The 18947-nt window shown below is 46.4% G+C and overlaps 1 protein-coding gene across 1 annotated transcript in view; it reads left to right on the top strand.

The window, feature by feature from the left end:
- CLIC6 (chloride intracellular channel 6) overlaps positions 1-17902 on the top strand; it is a 47509-nt gene extending 29607 nt beyond the window's left edge. The window contains exons 2-6 of the mRNA XM_005548748.5: positions 6818-6927; positions 7508-7633; positions 8266-8372; positions 8930-9111; positions 15754-17902. Coding sequence (XP_005548805.3) covers positions 6818-6927; positions 7508-7633; positions 8266-8372; positions 8930-9111; positions 15754-15915 — 687 coding nt within the window. The 3' untranslated portion in view covers positions 15916-17902. The remainder of the gene's footprint in view (positions 1-6817; positions 6928-7507; positions 7634-8265; positions 8373-8929; positions 9112-15753) is intronic.
- Positions 17903-18947: the final 1045 nt, after the last annotated feature.

Here is an 18947-nt window from a genome sequence, read left to right as displayed (position 1 = left end):
AGTCTTTTCACCGCTACAGAGGACTGTGGTGTGAGCCTTTTCACCGCTACAGAGGACAGTGGTGTGAGTCTTTTCACCGCTACAGAGGACAGTGGTGTGAGCCTTTTCACCGCTACAGAGGACAGTGGTGTGAGCCTTTTCACCGCTACAGAGGACTGTGGTGTGAGCCTTTTCACCGCTACAGAGGACAGTGGTGTGAGTCTTTTCACCGCTACAGAGGACTGTGGTGTGAGCCTTTTCACCGCTACAGAGGACAGTGGTGTGAGCCTTTTCACCGCTACAGAGGACAGTGGTGTGAGTCTTTTCACCGCTACAGAGGACAGTGGTGTGAGCCTTTTCACCGCTACAGAGGACTGTGGTATCATTTCTGGAAAAGGAAGCAGTTCTCTGGGAGCTTGCCCACTCCGCCATGGGTCAAGGTGTGCTCAACCGTCCAGGTGTGCCCTTCTCTAGACCTTTTACAAGAGGTTTGTCTGGCTCCCAGACACGAATACTGGCCAGGGATTTTTGCCTTTTTGTCTCCTGGCTGAAGATCTGTATGCTTTGCAATTTAGAAAGGGACTTAAGTTCCTAATTTTCACTTGTAGTAGGTATAGGATGTGTTACTTTAGAAGAAAAAAAAATCAGTGGTTCTTCAAGGACTGCGCAATTTGGCATAAAAATCTCACTAATTGAGGCTTGTTAAAAGGTACCCTGCACTCCATAATTGTCTGCTCTGGTGTGTTCAAGTTTGGGAGAGTAATGATGATGATGTTGATGATGATAATGACAATAATAGCTACCTTTATTGGGTGCCCAGGTATTCCAGTGTATCACACACAGATCTTGCACGATGTAGGTGCATGTATCCCTATTTTTTTTTTAAAAAAGGGAGAAACTGAGGCTCAGGGAGAACAAATGAATCGCCTGAAGCCACACAATTAGTAAGTGGGGGGCCGAGGTTCACACGGCTCTCCCTGGCTCCAATGCCAACACCCACTCCCGTCCACCATGTTGCCTTGGAGAAACCTGATGTTGCCTGAAAAGGGAAATTTCAACTCATCAGGCAAATGGAGAGTCTCATATTTTTTTTTAATTTACAGAGCTATTCAAAATCAAGAGGTCCCAGTTCAATTTAAATATTGCATTTTAAGTGATAACCATCAGACTGGGAGCTGGGCACAGAAGGCAGCCTGGTGGACTTGCTGTGGGTGACTCAGGCCCTCTCACTTTCTCTCCCACCTCCCCTTCTCCTCCTCCCATAGATATGACTCTCAGTGGGTGATCTCTTAGTAGTGAGAATTTATGAACTTCTGGAAGGGAAAAAGTTCATGGACTTTGGCCCAGGAAAGAATGAGCAGGGAGGAGCTGTGAGGCACTTTCTATGGGGGACCTGGCCCCAGGCGCATGGGAGCCACTGGATTCAGGCCCCTGTCATTTTGTGAGCATTTCCTGTGCACTAGGAACACCCTGATGACCAAAGATGAGGGGCTGCTGACTCCAGACACCCCCAGAGAAAGGGGCAGAGAGACCCCAGCTCCCCCACCTCTTTCCTCGTGGAAGCAATAGAAGACCCAACAGGGCTGAACCCTGCCCATGTCCCAAGACCATCTGCAGGGAATGGGACAATCTCTGGTTCCTGTCTTGATTCAAATGTCAGGCCTCCGTGCAAGGGTGTGGGGCTGCAGGCTGGGGGCATGGCGAGCAGCCAGGGCTCCTGCGTGTCCCTTTCACAAGCACCCACCATTCCACAAGCCAGAGGCCGATGGTAATATCCCTCAGGCTCTCCCGGGTTGAGTTTACAACTCACACATTCCACGAGGGGTGTTCATCAATCCCATACGTCAACCCCCAAGCGTCAGTTGTACATGCAGTGAAGTTTCCTGTGCTTCAGCGACTGACACCCAGCCTCCGTGGGCAGGACAGGCGCAGGGGAGGTGGGGAGGGCTGGCTGTGTGGCTTGAAGGCCAAGATCTTCCTGCTTGGCCACGAAGTACATGTTTGACTGCCAGTGTTCAAAGCGTGTGAGGCCACTGGGCATCCAGCAAAGGACCGGGAAGGGATTCAGGGAAGTATGTGGGTGGGACTGGGAGGAGGGAGTCACCTCCCGTCTGATCTGCCTTAACTCTTTCTCTCTGGCTTTTCGTCAGTTTGGTTCAGCTGCCAACAGAGAGAGCTTCTGGCCCCTTTGTTCCCCTCTGAGGACGACTCTCTGGCCTCCCACACCTCACTCTGTCTCTGACTCTGGCCTCCTCTGGTCACCTACTGTTTTTATTCAGCCTGAAGTCCCCCTGGCATGCTGGAACGGAGTGGCCCATTATCACTCACTCACTCTCCACATCCTGCGATGGATCCAAATCAGCTGCTTGCTCCCAGATCCCTCCACCAGACACCACATCTTTCTCCCGGTTTTCTGCAGGGACCAGCATCCTTCCTTGCACACAGGATGCTTGTCCTGCCTCCTTGGTTGAAAACCAGTTATCAGAAAATAACCAATTAAAATATTACTGCTTTGTGGCCTCTTTGTTTATCTTCTCTCCACTGCTTCCAAATTGTTTTTCATTATATTTGGGCAGAGTACAGAAAAGTGCTTACTTGATGAAATGTGTTTACCATGTAAACCCACACAGAATTTTCTAGAAAGATGGTAGAATCAAGAAGGTGAGAGGAGGTGGCCTGCTCTGGTGAGAAGGAGAGTGTGGGGTGCTGAGAAGCAGCCAAGAATGTCTTGGGGAGTCATCGCCCCGTCAGGTCTATGCCAGGATAGCAGGCGTTTGTTTGGTCCTTGGAAGGCAGCGGCGGGGCAGGTATCTTCTAGTGGAAGGTGGCTGTGTGGGTGGCGCCCTGTACATGTAAGAGGCCATTTGCCTGAACAAAAAGAGGGAATTAAGAAAAAGGCCTTTTATTTAAATTTGGGTGGAGTAAGTATGAAAGGAGCCAACAAGGGAGTCTGTAATTTAGAGAGGGCGTGTGGTGAGGAGGAACTGGTGACCTTGTGGTGCCATTTGGACCCGCACAACTCAGGCCTTGGTGGGGAGCCCTGGGACAGGGAGGTTCACAAGGTCAGGACCCAGCAGAGTCCCCAGGTTCTCAGATGCTGAGGCTGGTATCCCAGGCCAACAGAATTTCTCGGAATGTGGCATCAGAGGCATTGGAGGCACCGTTTCTTTCTTTTGAGAATTACCTTTTGAGAATTACCTTTGTTGAGGAACTCAACAAAGTTGAATTTGAAAGGCAAACATGCAATTCTGGGTTATCCAAGCACCTAAGTCTTTGCTGGAAACAAAAAACACTCTACGTTCTCAATCTGCTTAATTTGATTTGATCAGAAATGTGTATGTACAAAAATTTCCTTCGTAAGCTGAGAATCCTGCTGAGAAATTTTAGCCCAGAGTGCACTTAGCCTGAGAGAATTATCAGCGCTGGGGGAAAAGAAAACTGTGTGTGATAAAATGTCCCAATTATGGCGACAGTGTCAGTTATTCCCTCGGAATGTATGTCTTTATCCCATCATCTTGTCTGGCTAATGAATATGACCAAGGCCATCCTCTCCCATTATTGCTCAATAATGGGCAATGGAGATGGCATATCTTCGCCTTTATTTTTGCTGGCACATCCAGGCACTGAAGCACATTAAAGTAATAAAATTAGGCAGCAAGGCATCCCAGTCACTCCCACCATGTTCCCGTAACCCCCTCATTTACAACAGACTGAGACAGAAAGGAATTTTTTAGAGCAATTTGCGATGAGGCAACACTGGATATGTAAATTCTGTTTCATTGGCAGTCACCGCTGCCGGCTAATTCTAAAATGCCTAACCGCCTTCGGTTCACTAGCCATGTTGGGTCGGGAAAATTCAGTTTTAAGGCCCCAAAGGGGGAAATGTGTAATTGCAACTTTCTTCCATGTCTTAAGCTGTGGCCGAACAGATATTGTCCCATCCTCTTTCTGGCCAGATGTTCCGTCCCAGTGGCAGATCCAAGAAGGGGCCTGTTAAGAAGTTCAACTTTTTACTGAGTTGGATGACGAAGGCGGTTTTTATTTTTTGAAAAATTTATTGCTCCTACCGGCTTTATTCCCCCTAAAGAAGTGCCTGCCAGGGTTCAGGAAATAGCAAGAATAACAATTTCAAGGGAAATCACTGACTTGAGTTTGAGACCAGAGACCGAGCAGGCGGAGAGCCCCGTGCGATATAATCATCCTGCAGATGCCACGGTGAAAAGAGGCCACTGCAAGACGGGCCCATTCTGAGGCAGAGCTTTGTCGAGGGGAGCTTGAACAAGATGCCCTTCACTGGAATGGGACACACACCCTCAGGAGAGATTCGCCACATACACAGTGAGTTATAAGAGGGTTCCAAAGGTTAGAGAGATGGGAGAAAAAACTCACACAGTTGCCCTACTTTGCAGAACTTATTTTAGACTTTGCTGTGCTTCGTGTAACTACTATAAAAATAAGAGGTTTACAAGCTACAGAGCAAGTCGGGACTGGCCAAAACATGTGTCCTTGCGCTTTCGTCTCCCTGCTCCGCCTTTGCTTGGCTTGACTGTGCTCAAACCTGCACTAGTTAAGAAAGTCCCACGATTTAAGAGGGTTCCCAGGTCATCAGCCACTGGGAGTTTTCTCTAATTCAGCTCTGCACTTCCCCTTGCTCCAGAACAGGGAGTGAGGAGGACATGGGGGTGGCCTTCAACATGGCCATAGGGTGGTGGGACCCCAAGGTGGGGAATAGCCTCAGGTGGACGAGCAGGTGCTTTTCAGGGCCCATCTGCAGGGAGTCGTTGTGACCACTTGGATGTATGTGTCATAACTGTCCACCTTCCACCCTTCAGGCTCCCAGCAACTTCAAGGCCCCTGGGGAGATTCTCAGACCCTCCCCTCTAATAGGCAGAGAGGAAATGAATGCTGGCTTGGGGAGGGGAGAGTTGGAGGGGATGTGACGCACAGGCCCAGAGCTTAGGGACTCTGAATTCAGTAATCTGGGTCTATTGGTGCCCCTTCATATGCAGTAAGGTCGTCTGTTAACTCTGTGTTTATGGAGCTGTATTTATCACCTGGAAAGGCCTGCAAGTCTTCTTATCAACGAATCCTCTCATTGGAGGTTCACATCGTTTTGTCTTACACGTTGACAATACTGCTGGTGGCACCAGCCTTATCTCTTGCCCAAGACTGGAATACGGTTGAACTCACAGCATGGTTTCTGACCACCGGCATTATGTCACTTTGGAGGAACGTGTTAAAAATTCACATTCCTGGGCCCCGTGCAGCAGGACCCACTGAATCGAACTCTGTATATCTTTTCAATTAGCATGTTAACATTCTTTTCTTTTGTATTTAGGTAAAACTTATTGCGTTAAGCTGTTTGCGCATTGCTATAAAGATACGTGAGACTGGGTAATTTATGAAGAAAAGAGGTTCAGCTGGCTCAAATTCTGCAGGCTTTATAGGAAACCTGGTGCTGGCATCTGCTCAGCTTCTGGGGGCAGCCTCACAAAGCTCACAGTCCTGGAGGAAGGGAAAGCAGGAGGAGACACATCACATGGCCAGAGCAGGAGCAAAAGGGAGGGGGAAGTGCCACATGCTTTTAAACAGCTCAGTCTTGCAAGAACTCACTCACTATCAAAACGGCAACAGCAAGGGGATGGTTCTAAGCCGTTCATGAGAAATCCATGCCCCCGACTCAGTCACCTCCTGCCAGGCCCTACCTCCAATACTGGGGATTACAATTCAACATGAGATTGAGGCTGGCACAAATATACAAACCATATCACTTATATTCAGTAAAGCACCCAAATCTTAGGACTTTTATCAATCAAATACACCCACGTAGCCACCATACAGATCAAGACGTAGAACAACATTGCCACCACCCAGAAGGCTTTTTCCTTCTGTCTTTCCGAGACAATAGTGTCTTCCAGGGACATCTGCTGTTCTAACTTCCACCATCGTAGACAAGTTTGACCTTTACCTAGCCTGAATCATGCAGGACGCTTTTGAGTCTGGTGTCTTTCTCTCAACATTATGTGTGTGAGATGCACTGTTGCTTGTATAATAGCTAATTCTTTTCCATTGTGCTGTAGTATCTCAAGGCATGGATATACTAAACTGATACACATATTCTACTCTTGATAGCATCTGGGTTGTTTCCAGGTTTTAGTATTACACCAAAGCTGCTGAGAATATTTGATCCTTAGAGAGGATGGAGAGATAGAGGGAGGGAAAGGGCGTGTCTTTCTTTTTCACCTTTGGTGATGAAGGGAGTTCCTACTGCTGCTCCTCAGCTCAGAGGCCCAGTGTGGCAGGAAGTGGTGAGGTGGTGGGGAAGAAGAAAGAAAATGCTCAGTGCAGTGCATACATGTACATGTGCATATGTGTGTGTGTGCATTGTGTGCGTGTGTGTGCGTGCATGTGTGTGCGTGCATGTGCGTGCATGTGTGTGCATGTGTGTGTGGGCGTGTGCACGTGTGTGCACGTGTGTGTGCGTGTGTGGTGTGTGTGCGTGCATGTGCATCCATGCGTGTGCATGTGTGTGCGTGTGTGTGCATGTATGTACGTTTGTGTGCATCCTTGTGTGTGCACACATGTGTGCGTGTGTGCATGCGTGTGTGCTTGCGTGTGTGTGGGTTGTGTGTGTGCATGTGTGTGTGTGGTGTCCTCTCCCCCATCCCCTACATCCACCACCAACTCCACGTTGAGGCTGGTAAATGGCCTCAGGAGGATATTCACAGTGTCATGATCATTCACATCAACCTGCAATGATTTTGCATGTGCACGTTGTGGTGTCGGCATGTATAATTGTGAGACTGGCTCAGATGGAAATCTCCTTCTCCACTTGTAGGCTGGTTATGATGGTGAGAGTATCGGAAATTGCCCATTTTCTCAGCGTCTCTTCATGATTCTCTGGCTGAAAGGCGTTATATTTAACGTGACCACAGTGGACCTGAAAAGGTAAGACAAGGCGTCTGCCTTACTGAAATAACTGTACCTAGTTCCCTACACACACACACACACACACACACACTTTCTCTCTCTCTCTCTCTCTCTCTCTCTCTCTCTCTCTGAGACCTAAGGCCCACGGTGCTGCATGGGCACGTCCATCTTCAGTTGGAGTCTGAACTGAAGCCCATGTTTGGGCCAAGCAGAGTCATGACAGGGTCGGCTGGGCTGGAGTCAGGAAGGAGCAGGAGTTGGGGTTGCCGTGAAGAACTTATTCCCCCGGTTGCTGGTCAGCTGTGACTCTCCCAAGCCTGTCTGAGCTGGTGACAGTGCAGAGAATTAACTTTTTCACCTCCGTTTGTTGATGTGCCCCTTTGTGCTCTGTATTCACGAAGGGGCACATCAACAAGCCCATCATTTGTTAATGAATGCCTTTACTTTCATCGCCAGCAAGAAATTTTCGTAAACCCACCCTCTGCTTTGCAGTTCTCAAGAGCTGCTTCTCTGAAACTGGGGAGGACACGGCTAAGCCCTGGAAATGAGTCCAGATTCTCCCGGCGGCCCATAAACACTGCTGTTTCCTCCCACCTAGGAAACCCGCAGACCTGCAGAACCTGGCTCCCGGAACAAACCCTCCTTTTATGACTTTTGATGGTGAAGTCAAGACGGATGTGAATAAGATCGAGGAGTTCTTAGAGGAGAAATTAGCTCCCCCGAGGTAGGCCTCAGAAAACTGGTGTTCGTAACTTGATTGTCACTTTCCCCCACTAGTAGTCAATTCTACAGCTCTGGGCAGTGTGTATGTGGTTTTCCGCAGCCCACGGAGCTCACTTCCTTCATCATACCCCTGGTGTAACCAGATTACAGTTCGGGGGCCTGGGCTTCATTGTGCTGCATCTGCAGCTTGGCAATCAGGGTTTGATGGCAGGAAGTGGGAGAACATGGGTCCAGGGTGGGTGGTTGGCTGTATCCTAGACACCCTGCTGGAAGCTATGGGGTATGTGTTAGGAAGAAGTATCATGGATTGTTGGACCTCAGGGGAGCTATTTCTAGTCCATCCCGTTCATTTTACTAGGGAGGGACCTGAGACCAGCAAGGTCAGGCAGGTTCTTGTGTCCCAGGACTGGCCACTGCCAGGAATCAACAACAACCACAATCCAAACCTCTCCATCCAGTGCCATTCTCCTAGATGGTGTGACTTCCCAACTTTCGAGAGGAAAAGGGTCAGGAAAACATTGAAGGAAAGCTTTTCATTTTCATACCCAGAGAAAGCTGTTTTTCTCCATTGTATAGTATTGTCTTAACTAGAACATCGCTTGTCTGTGATCCTCCAATCTTGAACTTTTCAAGGTATCCCAAGCTGGGGACCCAGCACCCCGAGTCTAATTCGGCAGGAAACGACGTGTTCGCCAAATTCTCAGCGTTTATAAAAAACACAAAGAAGGATGCAAACGAGAGTGAGTACCTCCCATCCTCCTGTTTTCTGTTTCAACACGGACTTGAGCCTTAGCACGGCAGCTCATGAGCTCCTGGGGCATTCTCATCTATGTCCCAGTGGGTAGAGAAGTGAGTCTGGAGATACAGAACAAGCTCCTCCAACTTTGAATCTGCATGTGGGCTTCAAGAGATGGAATGCTTCTTTTGAGGCTGGGAACCCAGAAAACGACATTTTTAGGGAAAATAGTCACCACCCAGGTGTTCCAGCCACACCATGGGAATCATGTTCAATGATGTTTCTGCCAGTCCCCGCCTCCCCACAGGCTTTCCATAAATAGTTTTGAATAAATAAATGACTTCTAGAAGTAGCAATATTGTGTAGACAGCAGCAGTGTGATTTTCCAGGGAGGAGTGAGCTCTTTATTCAGATACTCTACATCCACCTCCTGCCTTCCCAGCACCCATTGCTGGTTGGCCACGTCTCAGCGAGGAAGGGAAGCAAACTCCATCATAGCTGGTGAAAAGTGACACACACTTGCAAGACCTCTCTTTGTGATTTCTTGCCTTCCTGTTTTAGTTTATGAAAAGAACCTGCTGAAGGCCCTGAGGAAACTGGATAATTACTTAAATAGCCCTCTGCCTGATGAAATAGATGCCTACAGCACGGAGGATGCCACTGTTTCTGGAAGGAAGTTTCTGGATGGGGACGAGCTGACGCTGGCTGACTGCAACCTCTTACCCAAGCTCCATATTATTAAGGTTCGTCTTCTCTCCTGACATGTGTGCCGAGGACACGAACTGGGCTTTGTTTTATTTTGTTTTTATTTGTGTTTGGGCCAGACATTTAAACAGTCTGAAATGTGGACACTTGGATTAAAAACACTAGTTCTGTTCAGGACAGCCGAGCCCCAGCTTTTGTACACACAGAAGATGGGCTTCGGGTGTTCTCGGGAAGTGCCTGGGAACGTGGCCCCACCTTCTGCTTCTCTCTCAGCCTGACTCACGCAGCCTAAAGAGAGGTTATGTGAAAGCAGCCTGAGGAATTTCATAGATTATACCTGGCATTAGCAATTGAGAATTAGAGATGAGGCGTGTGGAATCTGGGGCTGTTAAAATGTGAACTCGGTCAACTGTTGGTGACTCTAGGGCTCTACATGGCCCTTTCTAGGCATGACAGAGGAGTGTCCTGTTAGCTCTTAACAGTGACCCTTGGCCAGGTGCAGTGGCCTGTAATCCCAATGATTTGGGAGGCTCAGGTGGGAGGATCGCTAGAGGCCAGGAGTTCAAGACCAGCCTGGGCAACATAGCGAGACCCCATCTATACAAAAAATAATTTTTAAAAAATTAGCCGGGCATGGTGGCGTGTACCTGTAGTCCCAGCTACATGGGAGGCTGAGGCTGGAGGATCACTTGAGCCAGGAACTTGAGGCTGCAGCGAGTTAAGGAGGTGGCATTGTACTCTGGCCTGGGCGACAGAGTAAGACCCCATCTCTAAAAACAATTAGGTTATTAATTACTTACTTATTTAAAAAAAATGGACCCTTAACATCCAGGGAGCAGCAGGCAGCTTTTGGCTGAGTCTCTGCCATATTTGGTGCCCTGCCTTCGCATATAGTAGCTGAACATGATTTAAGAGCCATGAGTCATGTATTACTAGGGCTTAAAGACCTCCCAGACCAGTGGTTCTCCAACGTTAGTAGGCATACAAACTGTCTGGGGAGCTTTTTAGAAATGTGAGTCCCCAGACCGGGCGTGGCAGCTCACGCCTGTAATCCCAGCACTTTGGGAGGCCAAGGTGGGCAGATCACGAGGTCAGGAGATCGAGACCATCTTGGCTAACACGGTGAAACCCCGTCTCTACTAAAAATACAAAAAATTAGCCGGGTGTGTTGGTGGGCGCCTGTACTCCCAGCTACCTGGGGGGCTGAGGCAGGAGAATTGCTGGAACCTGGGAGACAGACGTTGTGGTGAGCTGAGATCGCGCCACTGAGCTCCAGCCTGGGCGACAGAGCAAGACTCCATCTCAAAACACACACACACACACACACACACACACACACACACACACACACACGAAATGTAAGTCCCCGATCCACTGCTTCCGAGAGTGACCCCTGGAGCTCCAAGCAGATATCCCCACACTCAGACTTCCTAGCTGTTGGTGTTTCTCAGCAAAGCAGCCCTCCCAGCCGCTCTATCACTTACAGAAGTCGAATGTGATTGTTATGATGAGATTGCTATGTTCTTGGCCCTTAGCAGCTCCAGATACCTCAGGAGGAAGCCCATGCCTGGCTCTGGGGAATTTTAATGATTAAAATCCTGCCAGGGCCAGAGCCAGGTGGTTGGTATAAGGGTAGGGGAGATGGAAGAAACACTGGGAAAAATAAGTCATGGACTGCGTGTTCTAATAACCCATTTAGTTAGCATTTAGAAATTATAAGTTAGCAGCCAGGTGCAGTGGCTCATGCCTGTAATCCCAGCACTTTAGGAGGCCAAGATGGGCAGATCACTTGAGGCCAGGAGTTTGAGACCAGTCTGGCCAACATGACGAAACCTCATATCTACAAAACATTAAAAAATTAGCCAGGTGTGGTGGTGTGCACCTATAGTCCCATGCATTCGGGTGGCTGAGGCACGAGAATCACTTGAACCCAGGAGGCAGAGGTTGCAGTGAGCACTCACTCCAGTCTGGGCAACAGAGCAAGATTCTGTCAAAAAATATATTAATAGATAAATAAGTTACAGGTTAGCTTCATACAGTCTATGGTGCTGAGGCTCCTGTGGGCTCCCGGCCATCCCTGGTGACTCTGCTTCATTCTTTTGCCTTTGTCTTCCTGCACTTCTTCTTTCTATCCTCTTCTTTCAGTCCTGGCCCTGTTGCTCCCTTTTTCTCCCTTCCTTTTTGTGCTTGAGGTTACTGACTTGAAATGTAGGCCTTCAGGAGGTTGCCGATCCCTTGGGCAGATGTTTTTTCAATAGCTTTGCCAGTCCAAGGACATCTAAAATTTAATGAAAGCATCTCCACCCCTCAAAACCTGCTAAATTTGGGAGCTGCCTTCAACAGGATATTTATGTAGTTGTGTTTTGACTAAGTCCCTTCTGGTCAATGCTTTTTAGTCCCTACTGTGACCAGCATAGCATTGCAGAAATACATGAACGTTGAGGAAGAGGGGGAGACATATCCCAGCCACAGAGCATTCGTGGCCCCTTGTGTAGCTCCCATGAGAAAAGATGATTTTAAATTTCAGTAGAAAGGGTAAGCTTTACAGTGAGATCGCAGTTCACGGCTCCACTATAAGACCCAGCAGCAAAATCTACAAAGCCATTTAGCACTCAACACCCAATAGCTTAATGATCTTCCAGGATGGAGTACTTCTGCAAGGAAATGAGAATCAATCTAAGGGAATTATGGTAAAAGATGAGAGTGTGAAGGGATTTATAATTTATTCCCCTGCCAGAAACCCAGCAGAAACAATATAAAAATAGGGTATTAGCGTCATCTTTTGTAAAACTACAAAGGGATGACAGATCACCGACTTAAAGAGTGGGAAGCTTCTTTCAGTGGGAGGAGCCACAGAACCATTACGTGTTTCTCCATATCATTAGCAAAGTTCAGGTTTCTCAAAAGGTAAAGAACACAGTCCTGAAATGCCCAACTCAAACTTCTTTGCTTGAGGACTAGAGCATGAGGCGGGCCAGGAGGGAGGCAGGGACCATCCCGGTAGAGAACATTGTTGAGCCGAGAGCTCTAGGGAGGCAGAATTGAAGGAGGAACCATACAGAGGCACCATCTTTCTAGGCTGTGACCCAGCCCCCAATCCACAGGAACAGTCTAGAGGGGAAGTAAAGTGGGAGGAAAGGAGGGAAGTGTCATTTTGCATTGTGACTGCTGAGCAGAGAAAACAAATTAAGTCAAGAGAGAGATTACGAATTGCCCAAGCTTCGTTTTTAGCCACAGTGGCCTTCTGCCTAATCTGTGAGCCTCAGAGTGGAGGATGCCCTAACCCTAACCCTAACCCTAACCCTAACCCCAACTCTAATGTGTCTCTCTGGGGCAGAGCAGTGGTTGGTGAGAAGGTGCTTGGGAGCAAATATTCCAACTGGCTGGCCACCTGCCCTGTCTCACTCCCTTTGCCCTCCCCACTGCTTTTAAACAAATGATAGGTCCAATAGATCTGCCTCATTCAAAGATGGCCAATACCAGAGAGAATGCCAGTGAGACCTTGGTGTAGACAGAGTTGATGGAAAAGGAAGGGGTTGGAGGGAGGAATGATAAAGACAAGAAACAAAAACAGAAAAAAGGCAGATGGGAAATACATATATGATCAAGAACTGCTCCTCCAGCACATCAAAGAACATTTCATACAGAAACTTTTCTACAGCCTCAAAGAAATGAAAGAGAATATGGGCTTTTTGAGAAAAAACTCGAAGACAAGACACAAGATGTTGAAAAATACACTATCACAAAGGGGATGGCAATCAGGCTGGCAGAGCTCAAGAAGAAAAGTAAAGACAAATAAAAGAACTGCAGAAATAAAAGTCCCGTTAGAAGTAGTAAGACGCAGACAAAGACATTGCTGAAATTGATTTCCTCTGACATTCGCACACATCTTGTAGAGTTGGTTGTGGTATGTGGTGTGTGTTTGTAGCCTTGCTGTCAGTGATTTGGAAGACAAGCCTGAGAAAATCATCTAACATCAAATGGGGAAGAACAAAAAAGGTGATTAGAGAGATCCCAGGTATACACCGGGGACAAGAGAACAGAAAAGGAAAAGGAAAAAAAAAAAAAAAGGGAGTGTTCAAGGAGGAAATGACTTGCTCTAAAGGATGACCTGAATCTTTAGTTTAAATGACATGCCATGTTAAACATAGCCCCAGAAAGAGCAACACACTGAGACATACTTGATATATTACTGAGCTTTGAGAATAAAAAATAACCCTTTTTGGCACCTAAACAACAATAATACTCTAATAACAATAACAGTAATAATAATAAAAAGAATGAAATCGAGTAAAGCCACTGAAATAGGGAAGAAATTCGGACTGGCCCCAGATGTCTTCATGAACCCATTACAAATCAGAAAATTGTGGTTTAACATCTACAGAGAATTAAGGAAAAGGATGTGTGAGGTAAGAATTTTATATCTAGGCAATTATCGTTTTTACCTAGACCTCTGGTCTCTTTTTTAAAAAGCATAAAATTGCTCTATGATGACATAATAAAATCATAATCAAAGTAAGAATCTAGAAACAGAGAAGGTATGTGAAGTGAAAGAACAGGCACTAAACAGAGAACCCCTTTAAATCTGAAACTAGTTCTAAGACCAAACAGCAGTGGGAATTATAGGGACAGAACAGAGTCAGAATATAGTAAACTATGTTGTTACCACCCTTGGAAGGAGGATAAGGGAGAAGAAATGGAAAGAATCATAGATACATAAACTCCCTCATCTGTCATCAGCACGAGTTAACAGGCAGCATCTAAAATTAAGGCCGGGTGCAGTGGCTCACACCTGTAATCCCAGCACTTTGGGAGGCTGAGGCGGGTGGATCACTTGAGGCCAGGAGTTCAAGACCAGCCTGGACAAAGTAGTGAAACCCCATCTCTACTAAAAAGACAAAAATTAGCTGGGTATGGTGGTGCATGCCTGCAAACCCAGCTACTCGGGAGGCTGAGGCAGGAGAATCGCTTGAATCTGGGAGGCGGAGGTTGCAGTGAGCTGAGATCCTCCACTGTACTCCAGCCTGGGTGACAGAGCGAGACTGTCTCAAAAAAACAGAAAACAAAACAAACTTGATAAATCAAGAAATACAGAATTCCTATATATTTAAAGTCATACAGGAAACCACTGGAGAGTTAACATGATCATAAACCTTTTAAATGACCAGAAAGGGGGACACACACATGCATACAGAAGAAAGACAGAAAACCAAGTTCAGTGACACATTCAGAGGCATGGCCTTAAACGACCTGCACAGGAAAGTTAAAACAAAAATATGGGCAAAGAAAAACCAGGTACATACAAACAAAAGAAAAGCGGACTTCTTAACATGAGTATCAAGAAGTTGGCATTCGAGGAAGAGGTGTCAAACAATTTAGGAGGCTCTTTGAAAATTATATGGTCCTTCTTTGCTGTCACATTGCATCAATGATTGCTGTCCTCTGAAGTCTGCGCAGTAAGTCCCAAAGATCTTCTCGTTAATCCCACACCTGCATCATGCAGACATCCGGGGAACCAGTGGGATGGGAGGCAGCGAAGCCAAACTGGCCTTTGTGGCTCCGGGTGTCTACTTCAAGCTGAATCGTGCCCTCCTCCCAATTCCTGTGTTGATATCCCAACCCCCAGTAGCTCAGAATGTGACCTTATTTTAAAACAGGGTCTTCGCAGATGTAATTAGTTAAAATAAAGTCATACTGAAGTGAGATGGACCTAATCCAGGATGGCCAGTCTCCCTGCAAACCGGGGAAATTTGGAAACACAGACACAGGGAGAAGGCCGTGTGAAGATGGAGTTATGCTTGCACAGCCAAGGCACTGCCAGAAGTGGAGAGAGATCCTTCCCTAATGCCTTCAGAGGATGCGTGGCCCTGCTGATACCCTCATCTTGGACTTCTGGCCCCCAGAACTAGGAGTCAGTAAACTTCTGTTGTTCTAAGCCTCCCAGCATGTGTTGCTTTATTACGGCAACCCTAGCAAACTGGCACAGTCCCCAGTGTCCTGCACATCTTTCTGACTAATTCCCCAGCTGTACCCCTCTTGCTAGAGGAAGCATCTCACGCCGCTGTGTTTCTCGTGATGCTGTTTCTCGACTGCTTTTTCCTTACACCCACCGTCCCCATGAGGGTATGGATTTGCAACTGCTTTGTTCATGAATCTATCCTCCGCACAGGTGGGCCCTGCAATCCGACGATGCTCTTAGTGGCAGCATGATGGCATTCAGGAGGAATAAAATGCACAGATGTTTGGGACTGCAGGAAGTGAGGTTCAGCAAGTAGGAACAAGAGAGGGCACCATTTAAATGGCAGATCCGACATGCATCTTTATTCACAAAGCACCTAATAACACAGTAGCACAACATACAGAAAGAATAACAGGCAACACAAGGAGAAATCCACGAGTCCAAAGCATACTCATGCCAGCGGATCCCAAGGCCCAACTGTGACAAACTGGTGGGGACTATGTGCAGCCACTGTAGTGAGTCCAGGACCTTTAGAGCCCTCCCCACACCCAAGATGGCCCTATGCAAGTCAAAAGGCCGTGGTGGGTAGCCCGGATGACTATAGGATGACATGGGAAGCTGGGAAAGAATGTATTACATGCCTCAAAAGAATGGACTGTCTGACTTGGGAGCCTACCTTAGTAAGTTTCCCCTTTACTGATGATTTTCTCTTCATTTTCAGATTGTGGCCAAGAAGTACAGAGATTTTGAATTTCCTTCTGAAATGACTGGCATCTGGAGATACTTGAATAATGCTTATGCTAGAGATGAGTTCACAAATACGTGTCCAGCTGATCAAGAGATTGAACACGCATATTCAGATGTTGCAAAAAGAATGAAATGAAGCTGGGCTGTTTTCTGTCTTATTTTTCAGTTGAGTGAGTGAGGATATGAAAAGAGTGTGTTCTATGCATTTCCCCCAAATAAGTCCTTCACAAAATAACACCTGTAGTGGGATCCACTCAACCCCAAATGATACACGGCCTTGTAATTTGTCAACTCACTCATGTATCTGAATATACCAGTATCTGTTGCTAGACACACCAATTGTTCAGTTTATGTTAATTTATATCTGTGACATTCACTGACATTGGAATCTATGATATTTAGGGCACGTGTTTTTCATTTTAAATTTAAAAACAAATTAGGTTTGGGTTCAATTCCTTCAATTTTTAAAAAAACTGGTCTGTCTCTGAGAGTTTTTAAAATCATTGAGAGCCTGTTTTTCTTCTCTAAAACATTAGCTACATTTTTTTTTCAAAATGAAAATACTGCTTTGTAATTACAAACTGAGACACACCTGTCTTGATATTTTAAAGCAATGTTAGAGGGTGTAAAGAAGGACATTTTTTAAATCACCTACAATTTTACTCCACTTAATTACTGAAAACTTACTGGAGAACATCTTCCAAATCTTCAGTATCTTGCTCTCTCTCTCTCTCTGACACACACACACACACACACACACACACACACAATTTCATTCATATATGGTATTGCATTATTTTATTTTAAAGCACTGGCGAGGGGACCTCTTGGTACTGGTGAGGGGACCTCTTGGTAATACCTGGATGATCATACACAGAGGACTTACACCATACAAAAAGATTGGGCACTGCAGTATCAGAGAAGATGCTTGAGGTTAGATTTTAAGGAGTGGGGAATTGTGGAGCCCACAGATGCGCACGCAAGGACCAGCAGGAACCGGAAGCCCTGGGTCACCCCCACTCTGCCTCATTTCTGCTTCCAGGATGCCACTGCCTCTGCTTCGAGGAAAGGCAAGGAGGAGGGTGCTTATCGGTGCCTCTGGTTCCAGCTTCCTGTCCTTGCTCCCTCCCCTCTCCTGGAGACTGTGCCTTCAGCAGGACTCTTAATATCTGCTGCAACTTGGAGAACCCTCCTGCCCTGAAACGTGAACCAAGCACACCTTGGTTCCTTCTCCTGGCGGCTCTCTCTGAGACCCAAGGCTGCAGTCCCTCAGTGCTGGTGGTATCGTGTGGGGCTAGCACGGTCACTGATGTTTTTCTGCCCTCATTGTCTCATCTAGACATCAAGCAGGGAAAATCCAGGGAGACTAAATTCATGGTGACAAGTCCTGGGCAGTTCTGGTAAATGGTCCGGTTAGGGAGGAAGTAGAAACTACTGACTCAAAAGAGTTTCTGGCTGATTTGTGGCTTTGCCTCCACCGTCCCTAACCAACCTCTCATCACAGCTTTGTGTGTGGGCCGAGTGCTGGCCTTAACCCCAGGCGTGGAAGAGAAAATGTGAGGTTGTTTAGATACTCATCAGGACCTCACAGGAGCTGAGCCTTATCGGCCAGAATGTGTTCCTCGGACATTCGCACACATCTTACTGAAAACCCTCCTGGTAGAGTTGGTTGTGGTATGTGTTTGAGGCTATAAAGCTCATTTTTAATGTGCACACCTGCTCTAGGGGCAATTTATTTGAAAGCGAGTAAGATGCATTAACAGAAACTATCCTGGGATTAAGTGAAAAATGTCTAGCAAAAGAAACAAAGTCTTTAATAGAGTGGTCTCTTTCTCTCCCCGCTTATGACTGCTGCAGTTTTACCCCAGCAGTCGGCCATCTTTGTCAACCATACGTTTTTTAGAGGTTGTGTCTAGCATGTGTCACCCTTGTCTATGTTGTTTCACATCTGGTTAGGGGGCAGATTTTAAAATGTAGTTTTGTAATGTTACATTTAAGCATGATGAATTATTAGACTACCAGATGTTACTAGTGCTAACTTTGTATTCTTAGACATTAAAATGATTGACATAAACTCTTTGTGCCTTGAAAAGGAAACAAATTATAAAAATGTTTAAATGGAACCAATTTCTTTATTTTTTTTATTTTATTTTGTTTTATTTATTTTTTTTTTTGCATTCCCCATTCCCCATTTAGGTTTCAAGAAATAAAATGAATGGTATGGGCTTCTTTTAAAACGGTGAGGACAGGCCCGGCAAGTGGCTCATGTCTGTAATCCCAGCACTTTGGGAGGCCGAGACAGGCAGATCACCTGAGGTCAGGAGTTCAAGACCAGCCTGGCCAACATGGTGAAATCCCATCTCTACTAAAAACACAAAAATTAGTCGGGCATGGTGGTGGACACCTGTAGTCCTAGCTACTAGGGAGGCTGAGGTGGGAGGATCACTCTAGCCTGGGAGGTGGAGGTTGCAGTGAGCTGAGATCATGTCACTGTACTCTAGCTTGGGCAACAGAGTGAGACCCTGTCTTAAAATAAAATAAAATAAAATAAAATAAAATAAAATAAAATAGTGAGAGCAAGTTTGAACCTGAGATTATGGGCATTTGAATTAGAAATAATCCATATTTCAGTTGTGAATCACAAAGGCATTTTAAAGGAGCCTTAAAGAGGCCTGCAAAGACACCCGTGAACAGTCCTTGTCCAGGTGACTGGCATAGACAGCCTGCAGGGTGTTCCACTTTTACATGGAGTTGTAGGAAAGGGACTGGTTTTGGGTGGTCTTCCCCAGCCCCGCCCCAACTCTGCCTTCAGCTCCGCCCCCAGCCCACACCTCTTGATTCCCCTAAAAACCTACATGTGTATAAGAAGGTGAGAAATATTCCAGGGCTGTTCTCCTGGCCCAAAATCTTCATTACAGTGTGTTTTAAAAAACAAAATACATTTGTTCTTCAAGACATACCATACAAAATGTAAACATGGACAAATAGTGTATAAATTGTTCTTTTCAGGCTGTGTGGAAGTTTTTCTGGATGGAGATGATTCCATTCTCAATTCCAGTTGCCCAAGAGGCCTGAAAATTAGTTTATAAAAACCCAAACTTTACCTTTTTTTTTTTTTTTTAGTTGAGACAGAGTCTTGCTTTGTCACCCAGGCTGGAGTGCAGTGGC

Source organism: Macaca fascicularis, chromosome 3, assembly GCF_037993035.2.
Source record: "Macaca fascicularis isolate 582-1 chromosome 3, T2T-MFA8v1.1".
Lineage (NCBI taxonomy): Eukaryota > Metazoa > Chordata > Mammalia > Primates > Cercopithecidae > Macaca > Macaca fascicularis.
Note: the sequence above shows the minus strand (reverse complement) of the source record. Positions and strands in the feature narration are given on the sequence as shown.